Raw genomic sequence first — 18,016 nt, forward strand, 5'->3', positions numbered from 1 at the left:
CTACTGATCACCTTGTTGTAGATAATTAATCTCTAGGTGTGGTTGAATTGACAACTCAGCTGCTAATACTTGCGAATGTTCTTTGGCTCCCCTTGTGTCGAATCAATAAATTTGGGTTGAATACTCTACCCTCAAAAACTGTTGTGATCCCCTAAACTTTTGGGTTATCAGCAGCACCGCTCCCCCCTCCACCACTAGAGCCGGATTTGATCTTCACTTCCTGCACCGCCGCCTGTGTTTTTTTCTTTCTTCTTTGGGCTTGTTGAGTTGTGCCCTCAGCAGAACCTGTGTACCTTGTTTTGTGCTAGTTTGCGTGCGGCATGTGTGCGTGCATGAGCTGTGAACTTTGTTGGACGTTGTGCTTTGATGGTTTGATTTATGTTTAAAGCGGGGCGAAAGCCTTTTTTGGTAAAGCATATTAAAACTCAATGCGAAACTAAAGTAGTTCATGTACACTAAATTGCACATGACTCCAGGTGACAAATGCCAGATGGTAGAGTCGCCGTTGCCGTCGTAGATCTGCATCCAGCGTCTCCAATATGTTGGTTTATGATAAGATACTAGCACATTTGCCCGTGCATTGCAAATTGAGAAAATATTGACGTGATCAATCACTTCACAAAATCCACAATTCAACTCTGACCAAACATTTGTAATATAACTATATGAGATGTCTATAACTATACTGAGTTAACTATATATACCGCATGGTTGTTGTCCCTCCATTCTCTTATACAAGACCACTTCGTTTTTTTGTGTCAAACTTTGACTTATATTTTTGGTCAAAAAATATGGGTTATACTTACCTAATAATAAGCGGCTATTGATTCTGCCCGCCCACCGCCGTGGCCTTTTTGCAAAAAAGTCCCTATGATTTTTAATAATTGATCCTGCATTCCCTTCTTAAGTGGATATCTGAGAAAACATTCTGTTTTTGCAAAAACAACCCTGCATTTGAAAGTATTCAACCCGTGAATTCATTGTACGTCCACCCGCTTGGGCCTCAGCTGTGCCCAAAAATCCGGTAAAAATAGTCCCACCTTGCTCCTTCGGATCAAATTCTGCCAACTTATATACGTTCGTGGCTGCAAAAAAACAAGCGAACCCAAGAGACCAACCAAAACAGGATGAGTCCGCTCGCTTGGGCCTCAGTTGTGCCCAAAAATCCAGTAAAAATAGACTCACCTTTCCATGTGTGCAGGCTTGACAAATCCCTCTATGGACTGAAACAAGCACCCAGAGCATGGTACTCTCGTTTGAGTTCAAAGCTCGAGACACTTGGTTTTGTTCCTTCAAAATCTGACACATCACTATTTATTTATAACAAGTCATATACGATCATATTTGTGCTCATATATGTTGGTGACATTATTCTTACAAGCTCATCAAATGATGCTCCTTGTTGAAAGATCTAAAGTCAGAATTTGCTCTTAAGGATTTAGGTGACTTGCATTTCTTCCTTGGTATTGAAGCGAAAAGAAACTTAGAAGGTGGTCTTCATCTCTCTCATGAAAAATATGCAGCTGATCTTTTGAATAGAGTTGGATTGCAGGGTTGCAAACCTTCACCAACTCCTTTATCCAACACAGAAAAATTGTCTCTTGTAGGTGAGCTTTTGAATCAAGAGGATGGCATCAAATACAGAAGCTTGGTAGGTGCACTTCAGTATTTGACACTCACCACACCTGATATTCTTCAGAAGCTTGGTAGGGGATTGCATCGAAGACGGTTATGATGGGTTGCTCTTCTGCACCGGGCCCTTGTGCAAGCTGACCTGCATTGGCCTAGCGAAGCAGCGAGGTCGCGCGTACAAGGATTCTCATTGCCATGGCCACGATTGCATTTGTAATATTTGCTGAATAGAATAAGGATGTTGATAAGATGGCATCCTCGAAATCGAAAGAGAAATAAAATAACCCATTTATTCATGAGTATTGTGTTATTCCGTGTTACTCTCTTCCATTTCTACCCCTACACGCAAGAACAGTCGAGGAGTGTAAATGGTTGAACCATGCATGCACCAGCTGTGCTTTCAGACCCTCTTCTACTCCCTTGGTCATGGGCGAGGGTAATCTTCACCATTCCCGTCGTGCCCGCGACTGGTGTCATTGCATCCGGCGGCACGAGACCTCGTCTCCTTGGCGGGCTAAGAGCATCTCCAGCCGTTGCGCCTCCACGAGACATTTTTTCAGCCTCCTGGGGTTGCGCGGAGAGAATTGTGCACTGGGGTCGAAAATTCTTCCAGTCGTCCCCGCCCCCCGTTCGTCCCGCCCGCGCCGTGCCACGGCCTCGCCGTCCCGCGCGAGCTCCTTCCCGACGATGGTGTCCGCCAGCCGCCTGCGTCCGAGGCTCGTCCGGGGCGAGCTCTGGCCACGCCCGTCCCGGCCTCGCGCGGCCACGAGCTTCGCCCCGGCCACAGGCTTCTCGGCGGCCTCCTGGCCTGGCCGCCGACGCCCCGGCGATGCAGCGAGAGGAGAGACCAGAGCCCGATGGCACCTCGTCGTTCCCCTGGTTTTCTGTACTGCTCCGCTTGTCTTCAGGAACCAGCCCGACCCCGGCGGACACCACCGACGAGTCCATGGAAGCCACGCGGCGAAAAGTCTGCATCCTCCTGCGTTGTGGCTCCGGCGACCTCCCCGCGAGCTCACGCGGCCGCCGTGACGCCCGCACCCGCCGTGACTCCGGCGCCCAACCGCCGTGACGCCCGCGCTCGCCCGTGCCCCAGCTCCGGCGCCCTGCTCGCCGCGCCCGTCCCGTCCCGTGCGCGCCTGCTAGCCTCGGTGGGTGGGCATTGGGGGAGTGTGCCTTGTGCGGCCGAGCACGTGGGTGGGCCTGGAGAAAAGAGAAGGGGGGAGAGAGAAGAGAGGGAGTTGGGACACTGACAGTGAACCGTTTGCATGCAAATAATATTGCCGGCGTCCTCAGCTGCCTCCGGGGGGCTGGATTTCGCCTGGGCGCGCCGGCCGTATTTTTTCTCGAATCCGGCGAAAACTGGGCTTTTGGGGTGACGAGTGGGAGAAATTTTAATCGCCGATGGTGAAAAAGTGCCTTCGAGAGGCTTTTTGGGGACTAGTAGAGATGCTCTAAATGATTCAGCGCAGTGGCGAAGGACGAAAAAGATTTGCGATGTGGCCAACTCAAAAAGATACTAAAACTCGATGCAAAACTAAAGTAGTCCATGTACACTAAATCGCACATGACTCCAGGTGACGAATGCCAGACAGCAGGGTCGCCGTCGCCGTGGTAGCTCCGCATCCATCGTCTCCCGTATGTTGGTTTATGACGAGATACTAGTACATATGCCTCTGTCGGTGCGCTTCTGTCGGTGCGCTATAACGTGAGAAAATATTAATGTGATCATTCATTTCACAAAACCCGCAATTCAATTCTGACCAAACATTTATAATATAACTATATGAGATGTCTATAAATATACTGAGTTAAATGCATCTTCAACACAGATCCGTAAACCTCCCGCAACCGTTTAGACCACGGGAGCCATCCAACGCTGACATGTATCGATCCACGGAGCGGTCCGGATGTGATTTCTCCTACAAATCAGATACAAACGTGAGGGACTTTTGCGGGAGTTCGGATCGATCCCAAGCCTGCTTTCTAACCGTCCCGACCAACCAAAAACCCCTCCTCCACCCCTCCCACGCGCGCTCCCGCCCGACGCCAGTTGCCCGCATTTATGTCGTTGTAGAGTGCACCGCTCATCATTGAAGACGGCTCAGGGCAGACACGGCCTCTCACTGCCTCCGACATTGAAGCGGCGCGCCCGCAGAGGGCGCCGCGTGACTTGAACCCGAGATGTCCTGTTGTTGGCCGACGCATGCAACCACCAGGACACCACATCTGTTGTGTTCAGTTGCTCCCTTTTTCTTCTTTCTTTTCTTTTTTATATTTTGTTTTTCATTTTCCCTTAAATTCGTGGTCATCTTAGTAGGAAAAATAGCAAATGAAAAAAAATGTCGTGAACCAGATTTTCAAAAGGAAAAAAGAGGTCAAGAATTTTCAAAAATATTCACCGATTTAGAAAAAGTTCAATAATTTTGAAAATAAGTTTACAGATTTTCAAAATAAAAGTTCATGGATTTTGGAAAAAAAATGTAAAACTAAAAAGAAGAGTTCGTGGATTTAAAAAAGTTCACATATTCGAAAAAGTACATGAGTTTTGTAAAAAAGTTCATGAATTAAAGAAAAACAATTGAAAAAAGTTTCACACATTAGATAAAAAGAATAAAAAACTATATACGGAGCTTCCATGAACAAAATAAAGAAGAAAATAAGAAATTGGAATAAAATTTTCACAAGAGGTGAGGCGACGTGGTTGGTAAGGACAGTTTGCGCCGGAAGGGGAGGTTGCGAGTTAAAATCACCTTGTGCGCGCATCGTTTTTTAGCAGTGTAACAGAAAAAAGACATTTTTATCAAAAAAAAAGAATGGACTGGCCTAGCACGGAGGACGGGTGCGCGCACGCACCTTTTTTTTAGCAATGTAACAGGAAAAACATATTTAACAGACAAAAAATACAAATGGGGTGGCCCGGCACGGAGGACGGGTGTGCGCCGCGTACCCTTTTTTAGCAGTGTAACAGAACAGAAAAACATTTTTGATAGACTGAAAAATACAAATGGGCTAGCCCAGCACGAAGGACGGGTGCGCACCGTAGTCAAAGCTGCCGCTCTTTGGCCCACCAGCTGGACGAATCCCTGCCATGTCAACGTTTTTATGCTCAAACGGTATCAGGGTTCGATTTAGACCGGGATTGCATAGTTTAGGGTGCAATCGACCGGGATTCCGACTTTCAGATTCATTCCGCCGAACCACTACGAGTTCAGGGTTTAAAATGGACATTAAGGAGGAGAATTTTATTTAAAAAAACACGCGCCCATTAAGTTAAGCGAGATGGTGCATGATTTTCAAAGCATTTGTTAGCGATTATCTCACTGGTCTCGGCCTTGGCCGTTCGAAGTCTACCCTGTGACGTTCCAGCTAGAAATGCAGCGGCCGCGTTGAGTCGGGTCGGCAGGCGTGTCATATACGTACTTCAAATCATGGGTTTTGGTCAAAACACAGACGCGAGCAGACGGCGGTTGGAAGCCGGGCGCCTGGTCACGCTTACGCAACTACCGTCGGCGCGGGAGGCGATGACACCGCCGTGCGGCCCGCGGCAGGGGCAGATAGAGGGAACTGGTTCAACCTGCGGTGCGGCTGTGGCTGAGGTGCGTCCGGGAACACCCTGCCTGCACCTGACGGTACGGCAAGCCGAGACGTGCCGTGCGGCCGGAGCATCTCTGGCCGGTCGCCCACCGCGCCCGGACGTCCCTCGTGCGCACACCGGAACTCGACGTGCAACGCCGCCGCAACCTCACGCAACAGCGACGCCTCACTCGCTATATTATTTCAAACGCGTTCAGATATATCTCCTCATAAAAGTCGGATAACAAAAAGACCGACCGGCAACAGCGACACCGGCGACCGTGCGCCACCTTCCGATCCGGTCAGGGGCGTGACCGAGCTAGCCAGCCACCGTGGCGTTGGGCGTTGGGGTGCATGAAGCTAGCTAGCTACAGCGGAGACTCGGTCCAACTGGAGTACTCGTCCAACTGCCATGTCTACTGCTACTCGTACGTCCACCGGGCGGGTCCGCACGCGAGGAAGTCCGCGGCGAGATGTCACGCTATTCCCAGCGACTGGACTACATATCACCTGCTCGACCGTTTCCCAGTCTCGGAACTTCGTCCACTACTTCCCGTCGCCGTAAGCTTCCCTGCAGCCATATCGTCCACAGGCCGGTAGGCAGGAAAATTTCAGCAGCTCGGTGTCGATAGATTCCCTGCGATACAAGAGCAGACAACAACAACAACTAGTCAGTCAGTCAGTCAGTCGCCTCAAGCTTTCTTCAAAGTTGCACCGGCGCTAGCCCTTTCTTCTTCTGCGGTGTGCCGCCGGCCGGCAATGAGGTGGTGGGAGAGCGTCAAGAGCCTGTTCGGCGACGGCGGCAACCTCGGTTGCCTGTCCTGCGTCGGGAGGAAGGCCCCCGAGGATCTCTACTCCTACCCCATGGAGCCCGGTAATTACTTCTTCAGTTGCTCCATCCGTCTCCCAAGCTGAACGGTAATTTCCGTCCGTCCATGTAATCGATCGCAACAACTAATTTAAAAAATTTGGTATCGTCGTGTCCAGCGAAGCGGAAACGATCGCGCGGCGCCGCTCCGGCGGCGGAGGAGGAGCCGGGCGCCATCGAGGTGCCGGCGGTGGCGCTCCGGGAGGTGAACGAGCTAACCGGCTCCTTCGACAGGGAGAAGCTGATCGGGGAGGGGTCGTACGCCAAGGTGTACAAGGTGACGCTGCGGAGCGCGAGGCTCGCCGTGGTGAAGAAGCTGGAGAAGACGTCCAAGCACGCCTCCAACGACGTCTTCCGCCGGCAGCTGGCCGTGGCGTCCAGGCTGCGGCACGAGAGCTTCGTCCGCCTGCTCGGCTACACCATAAGCGGCGACCTCCGCGTGCTCGTCTACGAGTTCGCCACCATGGGCACCCTCCACGACGCCCTGCACGGTACGCACGCACGACCTGCAAAACCCCACGCCATTATCGACCTTGAGCTATGCACTGAGTGACTGAGTGACTGACACGCAGGGCCGAGGGAGGGCGTGGGGGCGCGGGAGGAGGTGGAGGAGAGGCCGGTGCTGAGCTGGGCGCACCGGGTGCAGATCGCGCTGGACGCGGCGAGGGGGCTGGAGTACCTGCACGAGAAGGCGTCGCCGCCGGTGGTCCACAAGGACGTGCGCTCCACCAACGTGCTGCTCTTCGACGGCATGAGGGCCAAGATCGCCGACTACAACATGTTCAGCCAGGCCGCCGACATGGCGCGACTCAACCGCTCCACGCACACGCTCGGCTCCTTCGGCTACCAGGCGCCCGAGTACGTGCCTTAACCCTACATCATCTCATCTCATCTCGCCGCCGGCGCCCTTGTTGATATTATACTACTCCACGTATTCGAATTTGACGAACGTGTCAATTGCTTCATTTGCTTGGTTTGGCTGGGCATTCAGGTACGCGATGAGCGGTCAAATGACGGACAAGAGCGACGTGTACAGCTTCGGCATTGTTCTCCTGGAGCTCTTGACGGGCAGGAAGCCGCTGGATCGGACGTTGCCGCAGGGGCAGCGCAGCCTAGTCAACTGGGTGAGCAATGCTTCTCAGTCCCATAATCATCCTACTATTTGCCAAGCTAAGAAACTGCCAACAATCGGTCGGTGAAAAGGTTTAACAGACACTTGATGGTTGATGCAGACTAATCATTTTTTTCTTCTTTCTGATCTGACAAACAAACTATACCATCAGTTCAAGTTAATGAAAAGTAACATTTCTCTTGCTCTTTTCCTTTGCACAGCTTCTAACTAGAATTGATAAGCTTTATTAATAAAAAAGAGCAATGCAATCAAGACAGAATTAAGTTACCGTGGCAACACACATTTGCATTTTTCATTCTGTCTGGAAACAAAGTTTGATGAGTCTCCTGCTCCTACCGATGCACCTGCAGGCATCTCCGCTGCTGACTGAAGACAGAGCTCAGGAATGCATCGACCCGAGGCTCGGCGACAAGTACCCTGCCACCGGAGCGCTCAAGGTCTCTCCACACGGTTTCATCTCGCATTTGTTTACCTGAATCCATCTCACTGTAGCCCAATGTAACAAGGCCTGCAAAATTTGGTGCCCCTTGCAGCTAGGGAGGATCGCAGTGCAGTGCCTCCAGTATGACCCAACCTACCGGCCGTCCATGGGCACCATCGCCCGCGTGATCAACTACGCCGTCGTACGGGACCAGCAGGGCGTGGTCTGATGATGTGCGCGTACCAGCCGGTACGTGTGGGAAGAAGTCGTTGCCGTCGTCCAGTGGTTCTTCCTTAGAATCACCGTGCACGTGTAGTTGCCTGTACCATTGTAACTTTTTTGGAAGGCACTGGATGTGTTATCTGAACTTCGTAAGCTTGCCAGCCATGTTTGAGTAGCAGCTCGTGCCACGCAAGAAAAAACCTGTAGCCCGTCGACAGAAGCATTCTATTTATTCATGCTCGTTTCAGAAACACACGCACATGCATAGATGATAGGAGTACTGTTTTTTCCTTCAGTCTTTCCGTCAAGAAACGTTTGTGGGCAGATAATAAACAGAGCACTGAGCTCGTCAGGGAAATCTGATATGCAGCATTTAATAATGGTGAGTACAGATGGATATACATTTGATACAACATTGAGCACACCAGTTTAGCCAAAAGGCGCATGAGAAAAACTATCGTATATCATCAGTGAATTTGTGTAGAATAAGTAGCGTGTACCACCCCCTCATTTGTCGCCCCCAGAAAAGTTGGGGTCAAAAAAGAAAGAAAGAATAGGATGGCCTCTTACATATAAATATTTCTTTTCCTTTTACAGTTTACAAGAGCATTTGGTTTAATCTACCATGCTACAAATATTTGTGGTTCGCGGCAAAAAGAATTTTCTTCTATACCTACCTGCATAACAAAAAGGGAAACAGGTTCATCAAAATTCTTGAGAATGAGGTGCCTTATATGTTAAGGATTTGTAGTTACGTGTGCTAAATATAACACCAATTAATAAAACAAAAGTAAGTTATTTCTGTTGCCAAACAAAACAAATTATTAGGTTGCTGTAAGCCAGTGGGGTCACTTTAGGTTACGTTTGGCCCATTGATAACAGATGTTCAGGTAATACTTGTTACGGCCCTGAACTCTTTTCCTATACTGGCTGCCGTGACAGATGCCAACCACGATAGCTACATGTTGAAGATGTAAGCAAAGCTGTAAAACACTGATTGCAATATGGTTAAACTCTAGATGCAGCAAATTGGTTGTTTCGTCTGACAAACAATTAAGTGGTGTGCTAACATAAATGAACATTTCCAAACTATCGTATTCAAGGTTCAGAACTTTGCAACAGCATGATTTACAAAGTAAAACAGTAACTTATCTCGAGATGAAAAACAAAAGTATGAGACTCACCTCAAATATAGTGTTAGATTGGCAACAATGGTTTTCTATCATCGCTAATGTGGCTTGCCTGAGAAAATGGCCAGCACAGGAAATAAGTCAATACTAACAGAAGAATGTTATCCCAGATTTTATTTAGTCAAACGATGTAGCACTTACATCATCAGCAGCACCAGCAGTCATATTTACAAAAGAAGAATCGGATGACCTGCCAAGAAGAATTTTTTTATCAGATTAGATGTTCGGAAATATTTCTGAACACAAATGCATGCCATCACCAGTCAATATGCTCATCAATATAACAGAGAGAATCAATAGAACAGTTTATTAATGTATGAAAATAGCACCAAGTCGAAGAAACCAGACAAGAACTTCAACTGCAACTCTCAGAAATTAGAAATTCGAAGGTTGCTACTTGACACTTTCACTTCATATTACATTAATATAGAATAGAAAAACAAGGCAAGAGAAATATTCACCTATGTTTCTGTGCATCTCCCAACTCTAAAGTTCCAGCTGGTTTGTCATCTTTGACTTTGGCTAGTGGCGAGAAAAACTGAAAGAAATAGCTCTTATATAAGTTCAGTTGAGAGTCAGGACCAACTTGGCACAACAAGCTAAAGAATAAGAAACAACAATCACCTGATGCATTGAGATAAACACTATTGAGATGCCTAATAGAAAGTTAATAGTCAGGGTATGTCCCAAAAATGCAGCAGATGCTAGCCCAGTAAAAATTGTGGCCACTGTTGATGAGTACTTCTTCAAAATTGTGTCTGCAGTGTGATCTCAGTTAATCAGATGGAAATATGAGATTATGAAAGAAGATTTCAGAACGAAGGGCCAAGGACAGGTAAAAATAATATGGTATATGAGAATGAAATGGCGATCATCCTTTACCTGCATACTTAAAGAAGAATGAAGAGAGAATTCCTTGCGCAGCATTGTTACAAATGAGGAAAAAAGTGGCCCTTGAATGCCCTCGAAGGATATCAAAACTCTCTGGCCCTGCAACACATGGGCCAAGTTTAAATTATACATAGCTAATGCTGCAATAGCCAATAGTCAGAGGAAAACACAAGACGCCATGGGGTATTCATGAAATGACTCCTTGGTGTCCAAATATGTAGTAAGTTAACAACAATGTGCAATAGCACATGGCTTAAGTTCCTGACTTTCTAAATTAGGATATTTCTGCAAGATCCTAATGATGCTCAAACCACATAGACCATAGTTCACAGCACAAGATTTTGATCAACATATCAAGCACTAAACAGCCATTCTATTTGCCTGCTTTGTAACCTCGCAGGTAAAACAGAAACCCCAGCTTGTGTACCACACCTCTGTGGTTTGTAAAACCTAAAAACTACTCAGCAAGTGTTGTATGGAATCCTATTCTCCTAGCCACACACATATAGACCTTCATAGTACAACAGTCTTAATGAATAACACCCTTATTTGTTGTCAATGAAAGCAAGTTTTCACTTTTCACATAAGATGGTTACCTTGAACTATGACAGTCCCTAGGATTCCAAGGAGATTGAAAATTGCACCATAACCATACAGAAACACATTCTGCATATTATGTTAAACAGTTAGGGTGAATGGAAGGAATAAAAAACAGAGGAAAGTGGAAATTGGGCAAGTGCATATTATGTTAAACAGTTGAATGCAAGCGCACCAAACTGGTAAGCATAAAAATGACATGATAAGGATGTTCACTTATTGTTTTCAGGCAGAGAACATAGTACGGCATTATGCACATGGACTATTACTATTTGAAAGAGCTGGAAGACAATCCTTAGTGGGAATTACCTGAAGATAGATGTTTGTGTCGAACTGACTTTTTAATGCATACTCGTTGTAGACAGAGGCAAATGATGGGACAGTAACCTACAATTTCACATACATATATATACATGCATGAACTCTGGATCCAATAATGGTTTAGTCATCTGAAGCAACACAAAGAAGATAAGTATAAAGATCAAACAGTTCAGTAGAAACTTACAAATATTAGTGTGTATATGTATGCAATTGCGGTGACCGGAAGACCAAAAGTTTTGGTGCCCTCAGGCATTGAGCGTAGTTGATTCACGCTGATTCCAATAAGCAGCAGGCCAAGGGCTTCCCACTAATATTTATCAGAAAAGAATGGGGTTATTTATCAATATTGCTGAAAGCATTTGAATTACAGCGTTTGCAGAACACATACTTGTGTGCATTAGTTCTTCCTATATTTGATTTAATTTAAGTTGCAGTATTAACCCTGGTTCATTTTTAGCCAATTCAGGATTGCAGCTGAAAATGGCAACCATCACTGGTGGCAACTGATTTATATTAGTACTACAGAGGTCATGAGAAATATAGTAAGCAAAGGGGAGAATAAAACTTTGACAAAAGAAGTGCAACTTGCCTAATGACTTGAAAAATTCAAAAAGGTTATTAAATGGAAATAAATCAAATATATTCACCCTAAGCCATTAATGCCTTTTCTATTTAAGAAACACCTAAACAAGAGAAATTATCAGGTGCACACAACAGCATGAATCGGTATACAACTGTAATTTAGTAAAGATATATAGATAGTTGCAATGCCAGCCTCACCTGAATTATAGAGAATTTCCTTCGCATTATAAACTTTAGGAGTACAGCTATGACGAGTACCTGGATTGTGTAGAAACAAGTATGATATTAACACTTTTGCATTTTCCAAACATATGTAAGCACATATTCGCAGACACTGCATGGCTAAGCTCGAGAACATGGTAATACATGAAAAATGAGTACCTTCAGGTTGCTTAGCATCTTCACAGTCGAGGGGTTGAAGTATAACTGCATCCGAAGTATAATAAGATACTTTACATGACAGAAGAATCACTTCCGGCCTCTGCATCTAGGATGCACCCAGCCATTTAAAAAAATATAATAGTTGTAACTAAAAGAAGGCAGAACTAAAAGAATATCAGAAAATCCTCGAAGGACAAGAGTACAAGTTGGTACCAAAAAAATCCTGCTGTTTGGTTGATACAAGTTACTAACAGAACTGATATGAATCCAGCTGACTGAATATTAAATTTGAAGTGAATTTTTTAATTCATTAATTAAAATGTATGGTCTGATCCTTCCAAATGAAGGTGATAATGAATTTCCTTCTCAAGGCGTGACAGACTTAATTACACTGTAACATAATTATCAAAGATGCATCGTCTTGTACATGTAAATTGATAAACTACATCAAAATAACTGTAGGTTTCGTAAATATCAGGAGTACCAAAATATTTACTGGAGAAAATACAAGTACATTGCACAGAAGAATGGGAGTTCAGCCAGTTCAATGAACATTTACCTGCATGATAAACTTTAAGTAGTTGTTGATGGCATATAGTAGAGCAGGAATAGCTAAGAGTACATTGTTACGGGCTGCCTATACAAGAAAGGAATTGACAGATGAAGCAGTTAGTTGCCATACTAGGTACGGAGCTATAATAAATAAATAAGATACATGAAAACTGAAAGCAAGTCGGTTGGGCATAAAAACAACAAAAGAGATGAGCACCAATTGTTCCAAGGAATTGAAAACAAATAGAAACATTCTACATGTGGTTTAACATTAGAAGCGGAAGCAACATCAATTATTTTGTGCATGTTGAGCACAGTAACAAAAGAGTGCAAGGCGTTCTATGTTCTAAAAGATAAATCACCTGTACAAAGGTCGAAACTGAGAGAAGTGACTTCTCCCCAACCTTCTGTTTTCTAGACTGTCAAATAGAAAAGCAACAACATTAGGGGGGTAACACCTTCAACACAATAGAACACACACATGCATAAACTCATTACTGCCGATGTAATAAAAAATAAAATTATTGTTTCTACAACACTTTGATTACCATTGCCAGTATTGCCAACGATGCACTAAAAAAGTTGATAGTTCATAGCAGGATAGTATACAGATACAGATACAAGGACCGAAACACAGATAACAAGCAAGGAAAGGATATAGGCGGACAAGAACTAACCTCAATTATTAGCATTATCATAGCAAAGAAAACCTTTGTAACTTCCGTCAAAAAGTTAACACTGATGGGACTGAACTGAAATTTCCCATCAACCTTGCACATAAAGACTAGGATAGGCTGCAGAGCAAAGTAAAATATTAGCACAATTGCAAATTGTCTGCAATCAGATACACGCTACAGATTGACTACATGTTTGTACGAACTCCACATTACAAATGTACAGGTAGCCATTAGCCGATTTAGTATTTACTCTAGGTGAAACGCTACTGGATCTGCCAATATATCTTTTTGGCAAATTGTTGACAATGCATTTTTAAGGGAAACAACAATTGAATCTTATGACAACACTATAGCATGAAGTCCGCAGATGGTAGCCGTGTTTGGGAAATTCAGAAAAAAAATCTCCGGCAAATTGAGAGCACAAGCAAACCTAAATTACTAGAAGAAAGACATAACCATGCTCTATCAGAAGAAGCACATAACATGGATTTGGATTCCCATTATCATGTTACATTTTCCCGTGAAAATATGACGCATTCAATCCCATCCAAACAGGTGTTGATTGGATATGAAGTTAACTATCATATTGAAAATGAATACCTGAAGGCCGACCAAGACGCAGTCCCCAGACACAAGAAGGAAGGTGAGCACACGCTGTTTGGACGATATCTTGCTCTTGTGCTTGTCGTATGCCCTTGATATGCTCCTGGGGGTCCCCGCCACGACCTTGGAGTGGCAGACGCTGCATTCCATCACCCCATTCCTCTGCATCTTCTCAAACCAACCAGGACTAGCAGCACCACAAACAGCACCAGCAAGAGATATATATCACTCTATAGCGGTGACATGTAAGGATTCCCTGCGCACACCTGTGTCCAAGACAAAAAATTCAAAATGAGCAAACTAATCACTGCAAACCGAGTAACTACTACTCCCTCGGTTCCAAATAATAAGTTCTACTCCCTCCAATCCATATTACTTGCCGCTCAAATGGATGTACCTAGCATTGAAATACGTCTAGATACAACCGTTTAATCGAAAAGTAATATGGATCGGAGGGAGTAACATTTGTTTGAATCGGATGCATGTAGACATGTTTTAGTGTGTTTGTTCACTCATTTCAGTCCGTATGTAGTCCATATTGAAATATTCAAAACGCCTTATAATTCGGAACAGAGGTGATATTAGTTAGTCTTTCCGTCCAAATTCACAACATTCCGCAGATTCACGTATATCAGAGCAGAAATGAAATTTAACAAAAATAGCATGGCCGTGAACATAAAAACACGTACTAACTCCCAAAGCCCGATATAATCCCCCATGAGAAGCTAGCTAGCTAACCCATGACAGATCACAAAACTCCTAAAAAAACATGCAGCATAGCTACTAAGTCATTATCAGGTGCAGAGCAACCGCGTGCTGCTACCTACCTACACCACTGGATCACAAGGTACACTAAACAAGTTCCAACATCGCAGAAATGAGGAGGACAACGAAGATATCAGAAGAACTCGTGCCTTCGACTGTACCTCGGGGGAGGTGGGATCGGCGGGCGGGATTTCACAGATCTAGCCCCGCCGGAGCACCGGGAATCTGGCCCTGCCGGCTCGGCTGGGCGCGGCCGGGTTGCTTCGGCTACGCTCCCGGCAGCCGGACGAGTGCTTGCGTGGAAGGGACGGCGGGTGGCGCTGCGAGATCTCGGGTTTGGGCGGGCGGGAGGGAACAGGGAAGGGAGGTGTGAGCGCGGAGGTGGAGCCGTGGACGGGGAGGTGGCCGTGACGGACGGGAGGAAGGCGGGTGCGCCTCCGGTTTATTTATGCGTTTCGGGATTTGTTTTGACCTCCTTCCTCTTTGTTGGAGGAAATGTTGGAAAGTCCCCGAGTTTTACATCTTTCTTGTAGTCAGGCAGTCAGCCTACATTGGAATGCATTTATTTTGTTCAATCCTTTCTTTTTAAATAGATCATGGATGTGAATAAAGGTATGCCCTCCATCCAAACACATATAGCCTGATACATACTCTATATCAAGATTTGATCCAACGATATGATCGACAATAGATGAAATGTATGCTATAAAAATTATACTATTGAAAACTCCTTCTAAATATGAATTTGACGGTATACTTTCTGTGACATATATCTCATACATTATTAATATTATCGATGGTCAAATGTAAAACTCAAAATACGTATTAGGTGCAAAAGCATATTACTACATGCCTATGTAAAAGGACTAAGATAGTGCAATTTGCAAAGCGGATCAATAAACTTAGGTTGGCTCCGATGTTGGAGAGGTTTGCAACGTTACAACGGCGGCTTGTTCGAATGGAAGAAACCAGTCGCCAGTGACTTCCTATATTTTTCGTTGCATCGTTGCCCGTTTTGTGTGGAGCGTGCTTCGTGCGGCGACGGGTTGCACGTGGAGTCCGGGATCCTTCTCGGATGTCTTTCGGTTGAACAAACCCTCGCATGGTCAGGGACGTAGACTGCTTGGGTGGGGTTTGCGGCAATAGCTTGGGTCTTGTGGACCACTCGTAATAAAGCTTTGATAGAGGGTAAATTCTTCAAGCATCCGGCTGACGTGATATACAAATTGGTGATCTTTTTGAAGTTGTGGAAGCTTTTGGTGAGACCTTCGGAGCGATGAAGGGTGGAGCAGCTCGCAAGCTGCCTCCGCGCAGGGTGTTCTAAGCTTTGGCGTGCGGGCATGAGGGACAACACCGGCTTGGGGACAGCCCGGACTATCGCCCCACATAGGATGTAGACCTTGCACGCTACGTCATGTTATTGGTTCAGTTCAGGTGATACATCCGGTAATGAAATGTCAATGCACAAGATGAACCTGTCGAACATGTAACTCCAAATCAGCCTATCGTTCCACCCGGTTGGAATCTCGCACGTGACAGAGTTAGATGGCGTATTAATAAACCTGAAAGGTTAATTGAAGAGTGTAATATTGTTTCTTTTGCTTTATTTGTTGCTATTATTTCTTATGATAGTAATAAGTAGATGACCGCTATGTATGATGACACAGAATCACTTGAAAAGAATGACACTTGAAATTTAGTTAAATTACCTAGAAAGAAGAAACCTATTCGTTGCAAGTGGGGTTTCAAGAGGAAAGAATGTGTTTCTCCTAATGATGAGCCAAGATATAAAGCAAGGTTAGTTGCTAAAGGTTACAACCAGATTTCAAGTGTTGACTATAATGAAGTTTTTTCTCCTGTTGTGAAGCATAGCTTTATTCACACTTTACTCAGTATTGTTGCCATGAATGATTTTGAGCTTGAACACTTGGATGTTCAAAATGCATTCTTACATGGAGAATTAGAAGAGGATATTTATATGAAACAACCTCAAGGTTTTGTTATTCCTAGAAAAGAAAAACTTGTTTGTAAGTTAAAGAAATCTCTGTATGGATTGAAGCAATCTCCTAGACAGTGGTATAAGAGATTTGACATATTTATGCTCTCTTAAGGTTTCAAAAGGTCTAATTATGACAGTTATGTTTATTTAAAAAGTGTCAATGGTTCAGCTATTTATTTGCTCCTTTATGTTGATGATATGCTAATCGCTGCAAAGAGTATGTCAGATATTAATGAACTAAAGAAGCAATTGAGTGATGAATTTGAAATGAAGGACTTGGGTGCAGCAAAGAAAATACTTGGCATGAAAATATCCAGAGACAGACCGTCTGAAAAAGTATATCTAAGTCAGAAGGGATATATTGATAAAGTTCTTCGTCGTTTTAATATGCATAATGCCAAGCCAGTAAGTACTCCATCAGCTGCACACTTCAAATTATTATCAGCTTTATGTCCTAAGTCTGATGTAGATATTGAGTACATGTCTAGAGTTTCCTATTCAAGTGTAGTTGGTTCACTTATGTATGCCATGGTTTGTTCTCGTCCTGGTTTATCATATGCATTGAGTGTTGTCAGTAGATGACTAATCCTGGAAAAGAGCATTGGAAAACAGTTCAGTGGATTTCAGATACCCACGAGGTACTTCTAATGCTTATTTACAGTTTGGGAAAACTAGAGATGGACCTATTGGTTTTGTTGATTCTGATTTTGCTGGTGATTTGGATAAGAGAAGATCACTCACAGGTTAATTTTCACCATTGGTGGTTGTGATGTGAGTTGGAGAGTAACTTTGCAGTCTATTGTGGCTTGTTCCACTACTGATGCTGAGTATATGGCTATTTCTGAGGCATGCAAATAAGCTATCTGGTTGAGAGGTTTGTACGCTGAGCTTTATGGAGATTTATCTTGCCCTACCATATTTTCCGACAGTCAAAGTGCTATATGTCTTATAAAGAATCCAATATATCATGAGAGAACGAAGCACATTGATGTTAGATTTTGAAGGAAATATGCCCTAGAGGCAATAATAAGTTGTTATTTATATTTCCTTATATCATAATAAATGTTTATTATTCATGCTAGAGTTGTATTAACCGGAAACTTAGTACATGTGTGAATACATAGACAAAACATAGTGTCCCTAGTATGCCTCTACTTGACTAGCTCGTTAATCAAAGATGGTTATGTTTCCTGACCATAGACATGTGTTGTCACTTGATGAATGGGATCACATCATTAGAGAATGATGTGATGGACAAGACCCATCCGTTAGCTTAGCATTATGATCGTTGAGTTTTATTGCTATTGCTTTCTTCATGACTTATACATGTTCCCCTGACTATGAGATTATGCAACTCCCGAATACCGGAGAAACACCTTGTGTGCTATCAAACGTCACAACATAACTGGGTGATTATAAAGATGCTCTACAGGTGTCTCCGAAGGTGTTTGTTGGCTTGGCATAGATCGAGATTAGGATTTGTCACTCCGTGTATCGGAGAGGTATCTCTGGGCCCTCTCGGTAATGCACATCACTATAAGCCTTGCAAGCATTGTGACTAATTGAGTTAGTTGCGGGATGATGCATTACGGAACGAGTAAAGAGACTTG

The 18,016-nt window shown here is 44.5% G+C and overlaps 2 protein-coding genes across 3 annotated transcripts; one reads left to right on the forward strand and one right to left on the reverse strand.

Annotated features, from left to right (window-relative positions):
* The first annotated feature begins 5,606 nt into the window (after window positions 1-5,606).
* Window positions 5,607-8,101, forward strand: LOC109754339 (PTI1-like tyrosine-protein kinase 3). 2 transcript variants are annotated; one of them, XM_020313249.4, is made up of 6 exons: window positions 5,607-6,079; window positions 6,193-6,564; window positions 6,646-6,931; window positions 7,065-7,197; window positions 7,556-7,642; window positions 7,739-8,101. In XM_020313249.4, the coding sequence occupies exons 1-6, from the start codon at window positions 5,965-5,967 to the stop codon at window positions 7,853-7,855; spliced, it is 1,110 nt and encodes a 369-aa protein (XP_020168838.1). In that variant the 5' UTR covers window positions 5,607-5,964; the 3' UTR covers window positions 7,856-8,101. The 2 variants fall into 2 exon arrangements, with proteins under 2 accessions (XP_020168838.1, XP_040255306.1); XM_040399372.3 differs by lacking the exons at window positions 7,556-7,642; window positions 7,739-8,101 and adding an exon at window positions 7,262-7,525 and having other exon boundaries at window positions 5,739-6,079; window positions 7,065-7,215.
* Window positions 8,102-8,197: 96 nt separating this feature from the next.
* On the reverse strand, window positions 8,198-14,864 carry LOC109754338 (CMP-sialic acid transporter 4). The gene is made up of 16 exons (XM_020313246.4): window positions 14,569-14,864; window positions 13,640-13,908; window positions 13,040-13,156; window positions 12,725-12,781; window positions 12,370-12,447; window positions 11,811-11,855; window positions 11,628-11,687; window positions 11,032-11,154; window positions 10,836-10,913; window positions 10,526-10,595; window positions 9,921-10,028; window positions 9,663-9,796; window positions 9,500-9,576; window positions 9,180-9,228; window positions 9,033-9,090; window positions 8,198-8,525 (listed from the first exon to the last, which is right to left on the reverse strand). Exons 2-15 carry the CDS (start codon window positions 13,808-13,810, stop codon window positions 9,046-9,048), a joined length of 1,212 nt encoding a protein of 403 aa, XP_020168835.1. The 5' UTR covers window positions 13,811-13,908; window positions 14,569-14,864; the 3' UTR covers window positions 8,198-8,525; window positions 9,033-9,045.
* Between the last annotated feature and the right edge of the window lie 3,152 nt (window positions 14,865-18,016).

Source organism: Aegilops tauschii, chromosome 2 (assembly GCF_002575655.3).
Source record: "Aegilops tauschii subsp. strangulata cultivar AL8/78 chromosome 2, Aet v6.0, whole genome shotgun sequence".
Taxonomy (NCBI): domain Eukaryota; kingdom Viridiplantae; phylum Streptophyta; class Magnoliopsida; order Poales; family Poaceae; genus Aegilops; species Aegilops tauschii.

What these genes read in the sequence shown, in the direction of transcription:
- LOC109754339 (XM_020313249.4), top strand. Translation starts at nt 5,965, where the DNA reads ATGAGGTGGTGGGAGAGCGTCAAGAGCCTGTTCGGCGACGGCGGCAAC. An exon ending in TTCGGCTACCAGGCGCCCGA is followed by an intron (nt 6,932 to 7,064) that starts GTACGTGCCTTA and finishes CTGGGCATTCAG; the next exon opens with GTACGCGATGAGCGGTCAAA. An exon ending in CTGCCACCGGAGCGCTCAAG is followed by an intron (nt 7,643 to 7,738) that starts GTCTCTCCACAC and finishes TGCCCCTTGCAG; the next exon opens with CTAGGGAGGATCGCAGTGCA.
- LOC109754338 (XM_020313246.4), bottom strand. Translation starts at nt 13,810, where the DNA reads ATGCAGAGGAATGGGGTGATGGAATGCAGCGTCTGCCACTCCAAGGTC. An exon ending in ACACAAACATCTATCTTCAG is followed by an intron (nt 10,596 to 10,835) that starts GTAATTCCCACT and finishes CATAATATGCAG; the next exon opens with AATGTGTTTCTGTATGGTTA. An exon ending in TGTTTATCTCAATGCATCAG is followed by an intron (nt 9,577 to 9,662) that starts GTGATTGTTGTT and finishes TATTTCTTTCAG; the next exon opens with TTTTTCTCGCCACTAGCCAA.